The sequence below is a fragment of the Gymnoscopelus microlampas genome (assembly GCF_963454915.1).
Source record: "Gymnoscopelus microlampas genome assembly, chromosome: 17".
Lineage (NCBI taxonomy): Eukaryota > Metazoa > Chordata > Actinopteri > Myctophiformes > Myctophidae > Gymnoscopelus > Gymnoscopelus microlampas.
Genome location: NC_139954.1, coordinates 33,657,115 through 33,674,517, shown reverse-complemented (window position 1 = coordinate 33,674,517; position 17,403 = coordinate 33,657,115). Strand labels below are relative to the sequence as shown.

Sequence of the window (17,403 nt, the reverse complement as noted above, 5' to 3'; positions counted from 1 at the left end):
AAATCATTCTCCCTGTCTGGAAAGTTGAGGCGGGCACTTTATCCAGTGTAGCCTGTGATATGGACCGAATGAGAGGTACAGTCGTTATTGTGCAGATAGTACGTCTCATGGTGAGCCTTGAGGGAAAGTCCTCTGGACACTCAGGAACACAGGCGGCTATGGCCCAGATACCTGGTGCATACAGTATCCTGGGGCCAGGCAGTCACAGCAGAAGGCATGGGATGTCTGTGAAGGTGCAGCGAGCCAGCAGGGGTGGAGTTAAGGGCGGGCTGGTGAGGCCTCAGGGGTAATTCAGACCACTGGGATTTTTCTCCGCAACACTCTAATGCTTAATTTATGCTCCGTCGTAATAATCGCTGATCTGCAAGCTCAGATAGCGTCGCACCTGCATCGTGAGCTTGCAGATCGGCTATTTTTGGTGCACAACATCGTCACACGACAAAGTATAAATTGTGCTTAAAGCGGCTTTGTCTTGTTGCGAGTCTCTGGTCTGAACTAGGCCTCAAACATTCAGAGTCATGTTGCGGAGCAGCCACTGCTGTGAGCGGCTCCCTGTGCAGTCTCTCAATGTGGGAACCATCTTGTCCTCCTCTGAGGGCATGTCCAGACACTGGTTACTGTTCACGTGCAGCAGGGTCAGTCGCTGCAGAGACGGAGGGGGACAAGAAACAACAACACACATACACATGCACACAGACACGTGCAAGTGTACATACACACAGCGCACACATAAGACATAGATGTACCAAACGCTCAGTTACACCCACCCACACACACACACACACACACACACACACACACACAGATTAATTAGTTTCATGCACATGTACAGTAAGTTGTCTGGGTTACACCTGTTAAAGCCTTGTTATACTTATTAGTTATTAAGCAGATTACTGTACATCTTGTGTCTCTGATTTCTTGATCAGGTTTGACTGTTCATGGTCATAATTAGTGACTGAAGTCAAGTGGAGGATTTTCCTTTTAAATATGTCTGATCTGGTATTTCATCCTCTATATTTTTGCTGTGTAGGCTGTGTACTTGCGATAATCTGAGCGCAAACCCATCACTTGACCCATATTTTCTATCCCATTCCCTCTCATTCTTCCACTCCTTTTTCTTTCTTTTCCATTCTGTCTCTTCAGTGCTAACAACGAAACCTGGAATGCGATAAAATGCCATGTACATTATATCAAATGCACCTGTAGCGATGAGTTTCATTTAATTACAGTGAGATAATATGAATCTCAGCATCTGACTACCATCACAAGCAAAGCAGTACGTATGACACTCACTGAGAGAGAAGGGGGGAGACTCAATGGCCTTAATTAACCATTTATGTCCATTTCCTCTGCGATAACATACGGTACTTCTGCAATTTTGTACCTCAATGGCTTCAGCAGCCTCCATAGCAGTAATGATCACTGAGAACTGAGGACTCCACGTTATTTTCTACCGAGATGTGACGTTTCACTTTTTTATTTTTTATAACATTTTTTATCCCACAATCCCATTTTTTTTCACCCAGTGCCAATTGTCTAAGTAATCATGGGCGCTACACTCCCTCTGCCAGCCTAGGTAGAGCCCACAGCCGAGCTCATGCCTCCTTCAATGCATGAGAGATAACAAGCCTTCTCATCACCCGACAGGGGGGAGTTTCCCCGATTGGACGTAGCGCGTGGAAGGAACACGTTATTCCAACCAGTTTCTTTCCCCTCCATCAGGCGCCGCGGCTGACCAGGGGGAGGCAGTATAGAGACCAGGATTACTGCATGTTTTTGTGAGGGTACCTACCCTAGTCGGGACATGGGGAGAACATGCAAACTCCACACAGAAAGGCCCTTTCACCAACCCCACCTAGGGTATGGGCACTGATGTAGTGGAAGAGAGGACACGCCCCCAGCGCCCACAGTATCCCCGGCGGGAATTGAACCCAGGACCTTCTAGCTGTGAGGCGACAGCACTACCGATTGCGCCACCGTGCCCCCGGTTTCACTTCTGATAAGCCCTTGACTTGACTAAACGTGAGGTATAGTCCATGCTATACAGACACAAATGCGATAATTGTGTTCTGTTGAAGATGCTAATGAGCTACTGTAGAACGGAGGGCTGGAAAAGTATGGTTTTCTTAAGAGAAACTCTTAGAGGGCTGGAAAAGTATGGTTTTCTTAAGAGTCACTCTTAGCTTCAAAAGGACCTGCTGCTGAAGTGTTTCAAGTGTTAAAGAGGTTAACATCTTTGCGCACAATATGAGAGATGATTGTTGGTCATTAAACACAGTACCAAACAAAATATAGGAAGGAAAGATTACCAAAAAAAGCGAAGTAATCAGGGATAATGATCTGTATTCTCAGGCGGAGACCACTTCTTATTTCTTACAGTGAGACAGTGTGGAGTAATCCTTGATCCTTCATTAAAAACTTGATTGTGATTTGAATGTTGACAGAGGATTTCCAATTTAATGAGATGCCCAGACCATATTTGAGCAAAGAGCTTCACTCAGAGCTTTGAAATACAAATCTCTGACGATCATTCTGCCTGGATACACATACTCTCTCGCTCTCTCGTGCGTGTGTGAGCACAATCCGCACATACACACAACTGACTTGCAGGGCACTTTGTTCAAACAAAGCGACATCACAGAGAGCAGGTGGCATACACTGTTAAACCCCTGCCAACACCTGCCATAATATAGAACTGAAAATGTCTTATTCAAAGTATTGTCCTGATGGAATCACTGCCCCATGAGCCCCAGTCTTCTTGCACTTTTGGAATAAATACAATCAATGAAATAAAAATAAAGAATCCCAGCATAACAAATCATTATGGCAACGCTATTACAGACTTATTGATGTCTCATTTAAACATCAGCCTTATCAGAACTAAAGGCACGCCATGATCAGTAATGCACTAATGAAGATATCCTTTTTGCTCTCATTCAAGGATCCAACCTACTCTGGTTGCATAACTGACAGGGGAGAGACTACAACAGAGGGAGGACGAACAGCCATTCCATATTTAATGAAAATATTAGAAATGTGGGGCCCTTGTCTTTTGCTCATAATTATTTCATGGCTCCTCTGAGGCAGTAAAAACTCCCATCTCAGCCTCCCAGCAAACCAACCAGTGTTGCAGGAGCAAGTGGCTGCTGTGTGTGCACAGCTGAGACCAGCTAATTAAATGAGGACAGTTTCTAACCATCAGCCCTGGGTGAGGAATAAAGTCCTCCCCCCTCCCCTTTGTCACCAAGGAGCACATTGGACTTGCTGACAGCTACTGAATCCCTGTTTAATGTGCACTTCTTGTGCTGACACTGGTGGAGTCTCCAGGACCAAGAAATCTTATGTCAGGAGATCAGTGGTGGAAGAAGTACTGAGAATTTGAACTTAAGTAAAAATAGCAATACCACAATGTGGAAATACTCTGTGACTTGAATAAAAGTACAAAACTATTGTCATCCAAATGAAGTACTAGAATATCCCATTTCACAAAGTTGTTCGATTATAACAGATCTATAAGCTCACAACTCGTGATGTGATGCATTGTGAGCTTGTTGATTGGCTATTTTTGAATACGCAAAGTATAAAATAGGGCTTAATTGGTTCATGTATATGTTTTGTAATAATACTCTAAATATGCAAAGCAACTAGTACTGTAGCTAAAGTTTTCAAATAATTGTAGAGTAAAAAGTGCAATATTTGCCTCTGAGATGTAATAGAGTAGAAGTATAAAGTATTGAAAATGGAAATACTCAAGTAAAGTAAAAGTACCTCAAATTGTCAGGGCGACATGCCACAGAACACATCTCTGCTGAAGCATACATTTGACAAGCCTAATTTGTGCTTCATCACCGCATTGCTCGCAAAAAATAACAGATTTTTAGAGTGGCATGGTCGCGAGAGGAAGCATAATTTAGGCTTTAATGCTGCCTAAGTGGCTTTGTCACAGGAGCTACATTCTCTGTCCGAGCCTGGCTGTGTCACAAGGACTTGTGAGAGTTAGCAGCAAATCAGGTCATCTAACAGCAGGTCACTTCGCCACAGCAAACTTTGACACGGAACACCAGCCCCAGGAGTCATTTACCCAATTTACAGTGCCTGGTGACGAAACTGTGGCATGATACAGTAAAACACTCTAGCCTTTTAAGAGAGACACAGAGACGCAGGCTGCTGTGCTTTAAGGAACAAGCCTGGCTATGCACAAAATGACAGGCACTTTATCTGAGCAGTTGAAAGTTTTCAAGCATCACTTTTCGTCTGTTACTCTTCCCCTTATTTTATGTACTGAAATTATGCAATATATTTCTGCTCTAAATGTTGGCTTTGCCTTGTACCTGATGGCTTAAGTTTATAAAATTAGCTAGCTTCTAAAGTCATTATTTTCTCACTTTCCAATACAATTGAATCTGTCCTTATCTGTAGATGTAAACTTCCATCAATTTGGAAATGTTACTCCCCTTCATAAATCAGGAGACTCACTACTAGATCTTCATACTTATACACCAATTTAGATTATTGGCACCACAGCTAAAATATTTGAGATGTTAATTTTTAATCATAGTTGTATTGGGGGCTCGGGTTCAATCCTGGGCCAAGTCATACCGAAGACTATAAGAATGGTACCGAATGCCTCCCTGCCTGGCACTCAGGATTAAGGGTTGGATTGTGGGTAGGTCCCTGTGTGTAATGTCCTGACCTATCGGCCAAAAGTACTACTTTTGATTTGGTTGACCATTCTTCTTCTTGATAAACTATGCCATTGGTGTTTCACAACAGCGGTTATTTTTGGTTTAATTCTTACCTTTATAATCAGTGTTGGGTAAGTTGTATTCAAAATTGAATATATTTACACATTACTATTGTAATTACCAGTTTGCCAAGTTACCAAGTTGCATTAAAATGTTACTGTTTGTGTAGACTAGAGTATATTACTTATTACACTATTTTTGCATTGCTTTCACCAAAATAATAAAGTATGACGAGGCATTCTAAAGTGGAAGAGGATAAGGTCACAACTTAAGGTTTAACTGTTTGTTAACTTCCATATTTTGTGCCTGAGGACCACCTTGAAAATTAGATGGAGTATCTCAAGGGCTTTGTCGTCTTAATTAGATTTTGAAATAAATAAATAAATAAATCATAATCATTTAATGGCTCAAAATGCAGAGCTAAAGAGCTTTCCTTAAAAAAACATGTGAATAGACAGGTAGAGTGAGAGTGGTAGAGTAGGGTGATAATTGAAATTCACTGCTCTGACAATGGGGACACAGCACACAGTGTACACAGCTGCTCCACGGCTATAGCAGTGTTCAAATGCAGCGCTCACTTCCCGAGAGGACAGGACCATGAAAGCTATGCTCACAATGGAGGATCACTTCAAAAGAACTTGTAAACAATGGCAGTCCCATTTCAATCTGCCCGGTGCATAAATGATCAGCTAAAAATAAACATGTCCTCCGCCTCTCCAGGCGCCATTTCACCAAGTGCTGGCACTGCGCAGTCCGAGGGACAGCCCGTGAATTTTCACATCAAAATAAAATATTTATGTTGGAAAATAAATGTCAAATGAGATCTAATTCGGTGTGAAGGCTAGCTAAAGGTCTTGCAGATAGCATCTTGTACACAGCTCCATTCTGATGGGATGTCTGTCATTGCCTTACGTGTTTGTCTTCCTCTCTTTATTCATTAATTCCCAAAGGTCACCGGTAATAGCTACTAATGGCCCAGAAAACTATTTTCATGCATATTTTCTAACTAGTACCTGTAAGCTCAATGTCATGACGACAAGTTTAGCACATGTACTGTATAAATACTGTACAGGTATCTCTCCTAGCCAGTGGTGGAAAGTAACTAAGTACATGTACCCAAGTACTGTACTTAGTAAAATGTTGAGGTATTTGTACTTTACTTGAGTATTTCCAATTTCCAATACTTTTACTTCTACTCCACAACATCTCAGAGGCAAATATTGTACTTTTACTCCACTACAAGTATTTGAAAACGTTAGTTACTTGTTACTTGCAGATATACATTATTATATTATAAAACATACATTAACCACTTTATCCCTATTCTATACCTAGGCTATTTGAAAATAGCCGATTTACAACGCATCGCACCGCGACGCGTTGTGAGCTTGTAGATCGGCTATTTTCAAACATTTTATTACTTTTACTCAAGTAGCATTTTGAACATGGGCCTTTTACTAGTAACAGAGTATTTTATACTGTGGCATTGGTACTTTTACTTAAGTAAAATATCTGAGTACTTCTTCCACCACTGCTCCTAGCAGAGATTATGAAAATGAAATATATAAATAAATAAAATACTTTCTTCTAAACTAACTTCAAAGTAAAACCCGTAGTGTTCATTTTACTTTGAGTGTAACCCTTACAGGTCAATGTTTACACTCTCAGAGTTAAATTAACCACTTGAACTCTATATACTTTGTTGTACGAAGAATAGCAAAAATAGCCAATCTGCAAGCTTGTTGTGCTGCTATTTTAACAAGGTATGAAATGTCATGCCTACATGCCCAAAATAGGGAAGCCAGGTTGAAAGCAGTTAACATTCTGTATTTTTACAGTGTGATTATTGGAGCAATCACGAAAAAAAGTATTTAATGAACAAAAATCCCGCACACGGCTCTTGAGAGAGTAAGATTGTCTTACTCTTGATGAAGGTCCAGAGGGACCGAAACGTCTGTCAATTTGAATAAAAACTGATGCTGCTGAGCAAGAGCAGTGTGGAGGATTTTTGTTCATGAAACACTTCTTTCATGATTGCTTCAGTTGTCACTGTCCAACGCACTTGCATCTGAACAAAGTGGAATGCGTGAATATTTCCTTTGCACAGTGTGATTATTAAAGTGCACAGCAAGAACAAAGCAAATCTAATTCCGGCTCACAGTCAGTAAAACACACCTCTAGTCTAGACCACTACAAAGGGTTCAGGAGTTAAAGGGATAGTTCACCCCCAAAATGCCTTTTTGTCTATCTTTTAGTCACCCCATGGAGACTTGAATTCATGGTTATATTCTTTTGTTTTTGTCGCATTCCTAAGCCAATAATGTGATGACCGGCAGTGGTTCCGGTAGGAGACACAAAGAGTCTCCTTTGTGTCTCCTACCGGAACCGCTGCCTACCGCTCCGCTGGTTATCAAATTATTTGCTTAGGAATGCGACAACAACAAAACATATCCATGAATTTGATTAGTCACCATGGGGTGAAAAAAATGTTTTGGGGGTGAACTATCCCTTTAAACTGAGACCCAGACTACACTACAGGCTAGTTGTACTGACCTTCTCCTATCCCAGACCCTAGACCCCCACTGGCCCAGACCTGGAGGGTGGGGGGCGGCTACAAAAAATAATCATTAGGGTTGTTGAAGAGGCGTCTAAACACCTCCAGCCGGGTGTGGTTGCGGAGGATCCAGGTCTGCACAGGGCTGTTGTTACAGGTCTCCACAGTGGGGCCATGGGTGCCATCCTCCAGGTGGCTGATGGTCAGACAGGACTGGGTGGTGACGTGGAAGAATGTGTGCTTCTGCAGGTAGCCATGGCAGTGGCCCGGGAGGAAATTGGGAAGACGGTGAGAGGTGCCAATATCATCTGACAGGTCATCACTTAATGCTCAGCCTGGCCAAGACTAATATGATTCTTCATTTCATGAAATATGTTCTTGTCTGTGAAATATAATAGTTTTGGACAAAACAAATGCAATGATTTATTTATTTATTAAACCTCCAATAATCTGGGATTATTGGGTTAGGATTTGTCTGCTAGTTCCTAATGTAGCTAAGTAATCTGTAGCCCAGAAGCCTGTCCCAGGACACAGGGGGGGGGGGTTCCCTTTGGATGAGAGGTATGTCGCATTGTGATGCGTTGTGAGCTTGTATATCTCGTTTTTGCAGAATGTTTGCCTTTTTTTTGCCAAATGTTCGTCTATTATGACATTTCCAGAATAGGGACGCTAGGGCTCATGTGGTGAATTACAGAACTTAACAAGCATGTGTATTGCAAGACCAAAGAAGTACAGTAGCCTACATTTTAATAATCAGATTATGGGCCAAGTCACAAACCTTGCCTAAAATTCACAGAGAAAAGAGTCTAGAGAAATGATCTGACAGCCGTCATTCATTGTACTGGTGTTTTGGTATATTATTTTTGCTGGTGAGAACACAAGGAGCACAGCTCATCGCTGGCTCAAACCATAGCTGAGTAGGCGGAAAGAAGGGGGGCCTGTCTGTCTGTCTGTCACAATGCCAGATCAGAACAGCAGGAATATGGAAAAGTCAGGTATTTCTGTGAAGCCGAAACTGATGACCAGATGAAATGTTAATGGGATTGTAGCCACCAAGGGTTCAGAGATATCTGTTCTTGTCTGTCAAACTGGAGCTAAGAATAACCGTGTCCATTGACAGTGTTGAAAAGCCCCCAATGCTGTTTATGACAGGCACAAGCCTTCTTCGTTCATGAATTATTCAGATTTTTATATTAAGGATGTACCCAGAGAACAAAGCGTAATGACTTGGGCTCTCTCCTAGGGTTTCTGCAGGGCTTGATGGAAGGGCCCCCAGATTATTCTCTTATCCTCTTCTACTGTACAGCACTTGTCAGCAGATGAGGACATCTCTATCATTAGATAGATAGGTGACATGCCATCTTATTCTAACACTGTACCCTACCAGTGAGAGAGTAAATAACTTATACCTTATTATGAGAAACTTTTAATAATCCAGAATATATTGTGAAGTTAGGGGTTTCTTATGTCATCAACATCTCTTCCTTAAAAGGCAACTTAAAAGCCAATCTGTATGGTAGAGTATGTTAATACAATATAACTTATACAATTGGGTATGTATTTTGTCTCCGTGCTCTTCTATTGAGACATTTAGATCGTGTCAAAGGTCATGTCTCACCTAGGCACAGGATCTGGCGTTTTGACCTGATGTTCACGATTCAATGTATCCCCTGAGTAAGCAGGCAGGCTCTATTACTAATTAGCTCAATGGTAAAAATGTCAGCACTTCCGCTGGAAACCGGGTTCAAATCCAGGGTAGAAGAGGAAAGTTACATAGTGCTTGCTTTAATCCAATCGTTCCATTGTGAGGAGGACATGTGAAAATCTGACATAACACTTCCCAAAGTGCTCTATGTGTTAAGAGCTCACTATCTTGGCACTGAAAGATAGCTGGCAGCCTACTGTACGTGAAACACAATCAAAATGCTGATCGGATTTTGAATAGGATTTACATTAAATATCCCTAAAGTTGCCCTTTAAGGTGGTCAAATGCTGAAAGACAAGTGTTACAACTTGCATAACAAGGAATATCAAATAACATGTTTGTCTTCATTTGACTATTAATCTAAATTAATAATAATAACAAGAACAAAATGCATCCAAAAGCACTTCACATAAAAATAGCAAAAATATTAAACAAACATAGATGAACTGTCAACATTAAGAAAAATCTGTGGGGAAAAAAATAAATAATACTGTGTACTGTATATATATATATACTGTATATATTGATCTGCATGTTGTCCATTTTACACATGCCTTGCATGACTCAGTTGTAAACTACTGTGTAGCATCTCCATCTACTGTATACACTTAAAACCCCACCTAGGGTATGGGTGGTGTCCATATTAAAGAATAGATAACAGGTGACGCCATAGATATAGAAACCTAGATACCTCATTGGCCTCTGCAGTTCGTTGGAGCGACCTGTATCGTGGCCTCCATTTTAGATGAGGCACGCTGCACTCAAAGTGACTACTGGCCAATCACAGCGAGTTGACCAATGGCCAATCAAAGTGCGTCTAACTGACTAGTTGCTGCTTAAAGGGCTAAGGGCTGGGTTACGAAAAGACCAGCCCCCACCTGCCTCTGATTGGACTACCGAACGCACCCTTCTGTGACACACGCGGAAGCTTGCCTTCTCTAAAATGGCGCCCGAGATACAGATGCCTCAGAGCCGGAGGAGGCGTCTACCTTTATATGTCTATGGGTGCCGCCCCAGCCGGTAGGAGTACGTGCATTGACCAATATCACCCTCCCCACCCAGCTTCCCTCCTCCCAACACGGGCCAATTGTGTTCGTATAGACGCCCGACAAAGCCGGATGTACCACGGTGGATTTCGAAACCCACAACCCCCGTGGTGGTGGGCAGGGACTTTACCACTGCGCCACCCGAGTTAGTTGAAGTTAGTTAGTTGAAGCTGTCAGGAAGCTGTCAGGAACGCCCAAGTTAGTGGTGTGATTGCCGTGCTGTCGACTCAGCACTGTCCGGGTTGCTGATAGGGTGGGAATCAGTTCTAATCTATTTTGAAACTACACATAGTACTTGTCAATTAAAGTAAATGAGACTACACCTACGGTTAGTTAGTTTCTACACGGACCGTGTTGAGTCAACAAGGTCCACATATATATATAAATTGTATTCTTGATTCAACAAACGTCGACATTCAACATATCCGTTATTTGCCGAAACATAAAATGCCAACGTTTTCCTCTGGTGATTGGGTTGGTCGAGCAAATGTTTATTTGGTGCATCAGATTGGGACTCCGATGCTGTTTCTATACATACTGTACAGTGTACATATGTATTGTACATATTTTATACAGTATCTAATGGTGTGTCCGGGTGCAATAGCATCATTGGCTACAGACACCTGTGTGTTTGTCTCTGCCGTGGTGCTATGTACTGTAAACCCGGATTTAAATGATTTGCTGTAATGTCCATTTACACTTCACACAGTCTCTCTCTACAGACCACAATCAAAAGCAATGACAATCTAAATATTGCTGTAGGATATCACTACAGATTCTGTAATGAAAACAAAAGGACAACACTCAAAGGCAAACGCTTGGACAGCTTACCTTAAAATCATATTCCCACTTGCCAACATACTATATAAGAGGAAAAAACTGGCAACATATGGCTTATTATAACTAGAGCTGTTCGGTGCACTATGCAGCTCGTGCTAGGTCTCTGAAGTAAATAGCAAATACTGGTGCACAGCACCATCTGGTGGCTAGAAGAAGTGCATGTTCCACTTTGCTGTTATGAGTCTGCAGTCTCTTTCGAGTACAATAAAAAGTCCAATCAGTAATATTTCACAATCTGAGCCTAGCTATTATTTGCGAGAGTTCATGTAGGACACATTCTCCTGCTGCCTTTTAGCCCAAATGTCTGGCTATTATAATACCTTGTGCTGTTTGCATTTCTGTCTAATACAGTATTCAATCAAAGTATTCAATCAAACCAGTGGTGGACAAAGTACTGAACCCCAGTACTTGAGTCAAAGTATAGATACTCCTGGTCAAATATTGCTTAAACATGTATGTTCTGTATTAAAAAAATTACATATTCCAAAACAAATTAAATAAGCTGCCTCTACGCAGCCCTCTTATCTAGAGTTCGGGCTGCTACGTGGCCCTCACACCGCCGATCCACTGTTGTGTCTGATGTCAGTGCAGGTTGAAAACCTTCATGTATGTGGATGTATGTGCGTTGCATGTATGTGTGCATGTGCATGTATGTGCGTGACACATGTACAGTATGTGCATTTGACACAATTTCTGTTTTGTCTGACACTCTGACATCAGTTCATGTTGAATGGTTTCTGTTATGTCTGACATCCGTGCATGTTGAAAATCTCCATATATGTGCATTTGACATAATTTCTGTTGTCTGACATCAGAGAACAGGGAAAACTGCTGCACCCTTCTTTGTCCTTTGGTCAAGGTTGACTGCAGGTGCGGTGGTAAGGCCTTATAGCACTCTTACGACTGAAACTTTTGCTTTTTTTTAAATCACGATATGAGCACAGAGCACACCATGAGCATTTAAAATAAAGAAAGTATATTTTTTCTTAAGTCTGTCTAAGGAGTTTTCCTTAATTTTTATGCAGTGAGCGAGTCTCTTTCTGACAGTTTTCCTTCGTATCTGACATCAGTGCATGTTGAAAATCAAATCTCCATACAGTATATGTGTTGTTGGTTTATGTTGTGTGTGACACCAGTGCATGTTGATCTCCAAATCATGATCATTTGACTATCTGTGCATTTGACGGGGACTATATGTGCATTTGACTGGGGGCCCCTGGGGGCCCCAACAGTGCCACGGTGGTCCACCGACCGACCCACCCATTAGGCAATTTTAATATAGGATTTGAAATAGGAATTAAGTGGTTCATTCATAACATAATTCTCCCCTTTCTAGTAATGTAGTGGAGTCAAAAGTACAATAATTTGAAACGTAGTGGAGTGAAAGTCATACACTATAGTATCCAAAAATACAAATACTCAAGTAAAGTACAGCCAGATACTCAAAGAATCTATACTCAAGTAAATGTCCACCACTGCCTGTTAACAGCGCTGTGTGAAGCATAGATCTTACCTCGGTATCATATTCAAACATCTGATTGCCCTTCATGTGATGACACTTGAGCATGACCACAGGGCCGTTGAGACGGGAGACATCCAGACACAGGTCATCTGTTCTGATCTCCTTATCTGCCGTATATGAGAACACCTGGGGAACCACGGTTATTATATTTTTTTTATCTTTCATTCTTTTTCTTTTTTCATTATTATTTCGTTATGACTTTTTGTTTTCAATTCCGGTTTAGTTTTGATTCGTTATTAAAGCAGGTTTTCTAGATTAGTTTAGTTTTTGTTTTGTGAAAATAATTTTGCATATCCAGTGAAGAGCGCATACGGAAACGGTCTGTGTAGGTGCATGTAGTATGTGTGTGCGCAAATTACTGGATACAGTAAGCGGGCTCTTGACTGGATATGACCACTGAACAGTAGATAGAAACTTGGCTTTCCACATGTAGTGCAGAAAGCCTGCTGTTCCTTTTTAGGGACACCATAACAACATTGTAAATGGTTGTTTTGGATAAAGTGCATTAAATGAAATAGTCTTTATGTATTGCTGCTATTGTGAAAAATGTCACGATGCAGGTATTGCATTACCTGTGTTATCCTGGATCAAATGCAACGCTAAGTGAAATTTTCATTCAGATCCTCACCTGGTTTCCCCCCATGCCATGGCAGTTGAAGAAGCCGACTTTCTCATTCTCCTTTCTTCCCATGTTGTCCACGCATTGATTGGTCTCTACATTCCTGATCTACGGGTAGTAAAACAGGCACTGTTATAAGTTCCTCATAAACATCAACTTTTCAAATCCACAAGACAGCAAACTCTATCCAGGAAATGACAATCTAAAGCACCTGTTTCCTGCTGTTCCTTTTTTAGTTTCCACAATCATTTTGGCACAGATGTCAAGTCTAATTACATCTTTACCATTCAGTGAAAGGTGCAATCTAAACTCATTAATTATATTGCTGCAGGAAGTGGCACTAATATTACTCATAATCATGGCACATTTACAGATGAAAAGGATAAATGATAGGACAACACAGTTTTCCACCACCACCGCCATAAAAATGTTCTTTACGACTTTATAATTCATTGTGCTATCTAATAAACTAGCACATTGCGCTAGCTCTAATATTGAACTGCCTTTATATGTTGCATAAGCGGCTTATTATGCCTATGATGCAAGGACAGTGGCATTCATAATTGGGTAATATAAAACCAAACGGCTCCCGCTGTTAAAAGAGATCCATATGTTATGGAGGGAGAGAATCATTCGTACGAGGACAACGGGAGCTGAGCGGAATGCCGCAGTGGCTGAGAGAAACAGAGAGCGAGACAGCTTCGTACTGCAGCACACAGCTGAGGAATCCTGGAGTCTCAGCAGTATTAAAGTTTGAGGATTACAACCTCATCTCACCATCAACTCCTTACTGCCACTCACATTACTTTTAGATGGCCTCCATTTATCATAGGTGCGCGTGCGCAAACACGCGCACGAGCGCACACACACACACACACACACACACACTCACAGACAGAGTAGACACATTCTTCTATTAGTAAGCTGTGTGTCAGCAATTGCTTTCCCCCCACTCTGCTCGCAGATCTAATATCACCTGCACTCTGTACGTACTGTAATAAAATAAATTGTGTGTAAAGACGGGGTTTGAAGCAAATACATAAACTCAAGGGTACTGCAATATAGAGCAGATCTACAAGCTCACAACACATTCACGATGCAACGCGTTGTGAGCTTGTAGATAGTATATTCTTGCTATTTTTGTGTAACACTGTAGAACAAGGATTTAGGAAAAAAATGTCATGTTGATTTATTGATGGGCACACACACACACACACACACACACACACACACACACACACACACACACACACACACACACACACACACACACACACACACACACACACACACACACACGTATATATTAACACTGTGACACTCTAGATGAAAGCCAGGCTCTGCCTGGAATGGCTGGCTGCTGTGTTGTTGGGGATCAGAGTATAAGAAGAGTTCATACCTCACCAAGAGAGTAGTATCTCCTGGGGATCTGCGAGTCTGGGTAGATATTCTCCAGATACCAGGAGAAAGGCTTGCACTTCAAGGCTTCGCGCAGAGCTTTACGAGAAGACACATCTCCATAGTCCACCCGCACCACTCCTACAATACACAGTCAAATCTTAAGAACGACAAGTGTACAGTGTACAAATCTTTGATGTATGGTGGAAACCGTGAATGACCAAAATGTTTCCTATTTTTTATTACTATTTAAAAAAGTAATATGAAATAGTGAAAATAGCCGATCTACAAGCTCACAACATGTCGTATCATTGTGAGCTTGTAGATCTTCTATTTTCACTACTTTTGTGCGATACTTGTATGATAAAGTAGGGCATTAATTTGTGAAAATATATAGGGATTATGAAGATACAAGGTTTCTGTGCGACAGCAACAAAATGTAACTTTACGGGTCTATTTGGTTCCATTTGTGCATTCTGTTACAAACGGGTAAGGTAAATCAACACTAAAGACTTTAAATTATAGCGTTATTAAACTGCAGCTGCCAGGAGACAGGATTTGCATGTTGTGTTTAGACAATGGACATTGTTTAGAACGAAGTAAGATTGTCCAGTCCGGTCCTAATTTCTTGCACCGCCAAAACTGACCACAAGAGGGACCTTCTGCATCATCAGATCTCGTGAAGCGCCCTACTGTACTTTATCTGAAAACTATTTGGATGGTCAAGGTTTAGAACTACATGTTTGTGCAGACTGAGTTAAGGTAATAAACATAGACATACATTAGATACCTAGATGAGGTATTGCTAAAGGAGAGGGTCAGTATTTCATATGAATAAAAGGCTATCATAGTTGTGTATTATAATGTAATTTACTTTAGGCAAAAATCCATGAGGTATCAACTCAAGGTGCAATTCATCGAAAAGGGATTTGTCAGCAACTGGGTAGAGACATTCTCACTAACACATCAGGCAGATGGCTTCTCCATAGTGTCTCTGGAGGAATCATAGAATGCATGTAGATTAATCCAGGGGGTAATTTATCACGAAAGAGCACAATTGTGATGATAGACGATAGAGAGCAGTTTCAGCCAAACTATAAGACTGACAGTACACTCATCAACCACAGACCTGAGACAATGCAAAGAACACCTGCTGTGATCTCAACAACTTCCAGCGCTTTCATCTGGGGCATTAGTCATCGAAAGTTATCAGATTAGGTGTAAGCAGAAAATCTCTCTCTCGCTTCCTCAACCCCACTTTGCCTTCTCTCAGTAGGGTCTGAGCCTCAGATGTTTCAGATGATGAATGGCCTCTTTGATCGTGAAATCGCCAGCGCAGAATAGGGACTGGGAGGGAGATAGACTTTTAAAATAGCATCACTGGATGCCACTCCTGTGCTCTGCCTGATTGCCACGCTGTCTTCCTCTGTGCCAATATGGGGGGCCAAGCCGAGCATCAGCACGTATCATTTCTCCTAATATCCTGGAGGATCGGGGTAGTCGATGTGGGGCCATGGTCCACAGAAAGCCTCATCTATCACTGCCTCGGCACCTGCCCACAGAGAATTCCACCTGGCTGCCGCTCCGAGGAAGTCTTTAGTGGTAAAAGGAAGAGGAGGTCACTGTCATGCCGTAAGATTATGAACGATCCCTTATATCGTAGGTTGCCTGGCATCTTCCACATGTAGCCAGATACACGTAAAAAAAAAGATATACGTAAAATCATGACTGTTATTTTAAAGCTGCAATCCGGAAATTGTTTTAATGAATAAAATTGTATTTTAACCAATCTGTATGGTAGGGCATGTTAATACAATACGAATAACTAGCACTATCCCTCCTCTTCCAATGAGAAATGTAGACCATGGTGTTGGGTAGGCAGTGGTGTAACATAGTAAAAGCGGGCCCTGATGCAGGCTATTTAGGACGGGCCCCCTGTCGTCCATGTGTCTGTGATTGGGACACTGGGACAGGTTCGGGAAAGTTGATTAAGCATTAGTGGAGATCTTTTACAATCTCCTCATAGAGCTTTTCAGTTCAACTGGTAACGTTTAACGTACATGTGTCCATCTTTATTATTAGCGTTGTGTTTCACCTACATGCGACGTGACCTCGCAGTCGCAGTATGGATAGGATAGCTGTTGTGGAGTCTAGGCATCCGATCTGAGTTGGATGTTTCATCTTCAAATGCGTGTGCATTGTTGTTAATTTGTGGAAGGACAACTTGGCACCTTTACTCCATCTTGCTTGCGTATCGCCCTCTTGTTTGAAAGTGTAACTCGTCCAACACTTGTTTCGAGTGTTCAAAGCTCAACTTTAATACTGGCGCTCTGCCATTTCGACTGCAGCGCCAACGACTTAACACCAATAACAAGGTTAACCAGGGGGTCCCCCATGTATTTTTTTCAAACATTCAAACATTTTTTGGGGAAATTTTTATCCCACGATTTTGGAAACCCAAAATAAGCGAGCCCTCACTCTAGTTGATTACAATGGAGATTTGACCGGACTTTACACTTGATTTTATTACCTTAATAAACATTGTCATAAATACTTCATGCGTTCAGTCGCTAGTTTAAAGTCTTCCTTCAATTATTATGATAAACATTTTTGTAAATTATGGTCCCATTAATTTTTTAATTGATGATAAAGTAGGGTATGCTTCTAGGGTTTCTACCCGCCCTCGCTGCCCTTCCAGCCAATAGCATTTGTTCCTGGTTGCTTTTCGGGACCGTAAATTCCAAGATGGTGGATTTGATTTGAACACACACATGGATAATGTAACAGTGAGGATTTTACTATATACTACATCTCATCTCGCACCATGTCCCGCCTCGCCCCTCTTGTGATTCGCTGGAAAAGTGCATCTAGCCAATCACAAGACGAGGGAGGCGGGCATGGAGTGCGGAAGAGAAGAAAACTTTTTTTAAATAATGATTAAACAAATAATAACAATGCTGATTAGCGCCGATCA

At 41.6% G+C, this 17,403-nt stretch overlaps 1 protein-coding gene across 3 annotated transcripts in view; it reads right to left on the bottom strand.

The window, feature by feature from the left end:
* Positions 1-502: 502 nt before the first annotated feature.
* galnt13 (polypeptide N-acetylgalactosaminyltransferase 13) overlaps positions 503-17,403 on the bottom strand; it is a gene marked incomplete at both ends in the record, with an annotated part of 38,487 nt that continues 21,586 nt past the window's right edge. The window contains 5 exons of one of the 3 annotated variants that reach the window (XM_084083825.1): positions 7,357-7,542; positions 10,882-10,911; positions 12,404-12,538; positions 13,041-13,139; positions 14,431-14,570. In XM_084083825.1, the coding sequence (XP_083939951.1) occupies positions 7,357-7,542; positions 10,882-10,911; positions 12,404-12,538; positions 13,041-13,139; positions 14,431-14,570 (590 nt within the window). Of the gene's footprint in view, positions 644-7,356; positions 7,543-10,881; positions 10,912-12,403; positions 12,539-13,040; positions 13,140-14,430; positions 14,571-17,403 lie in introns of those variants that run through there. The other 2 variants (XM_084083827.1, XM_084083826.1) reach the window with 2 other exon arrangements.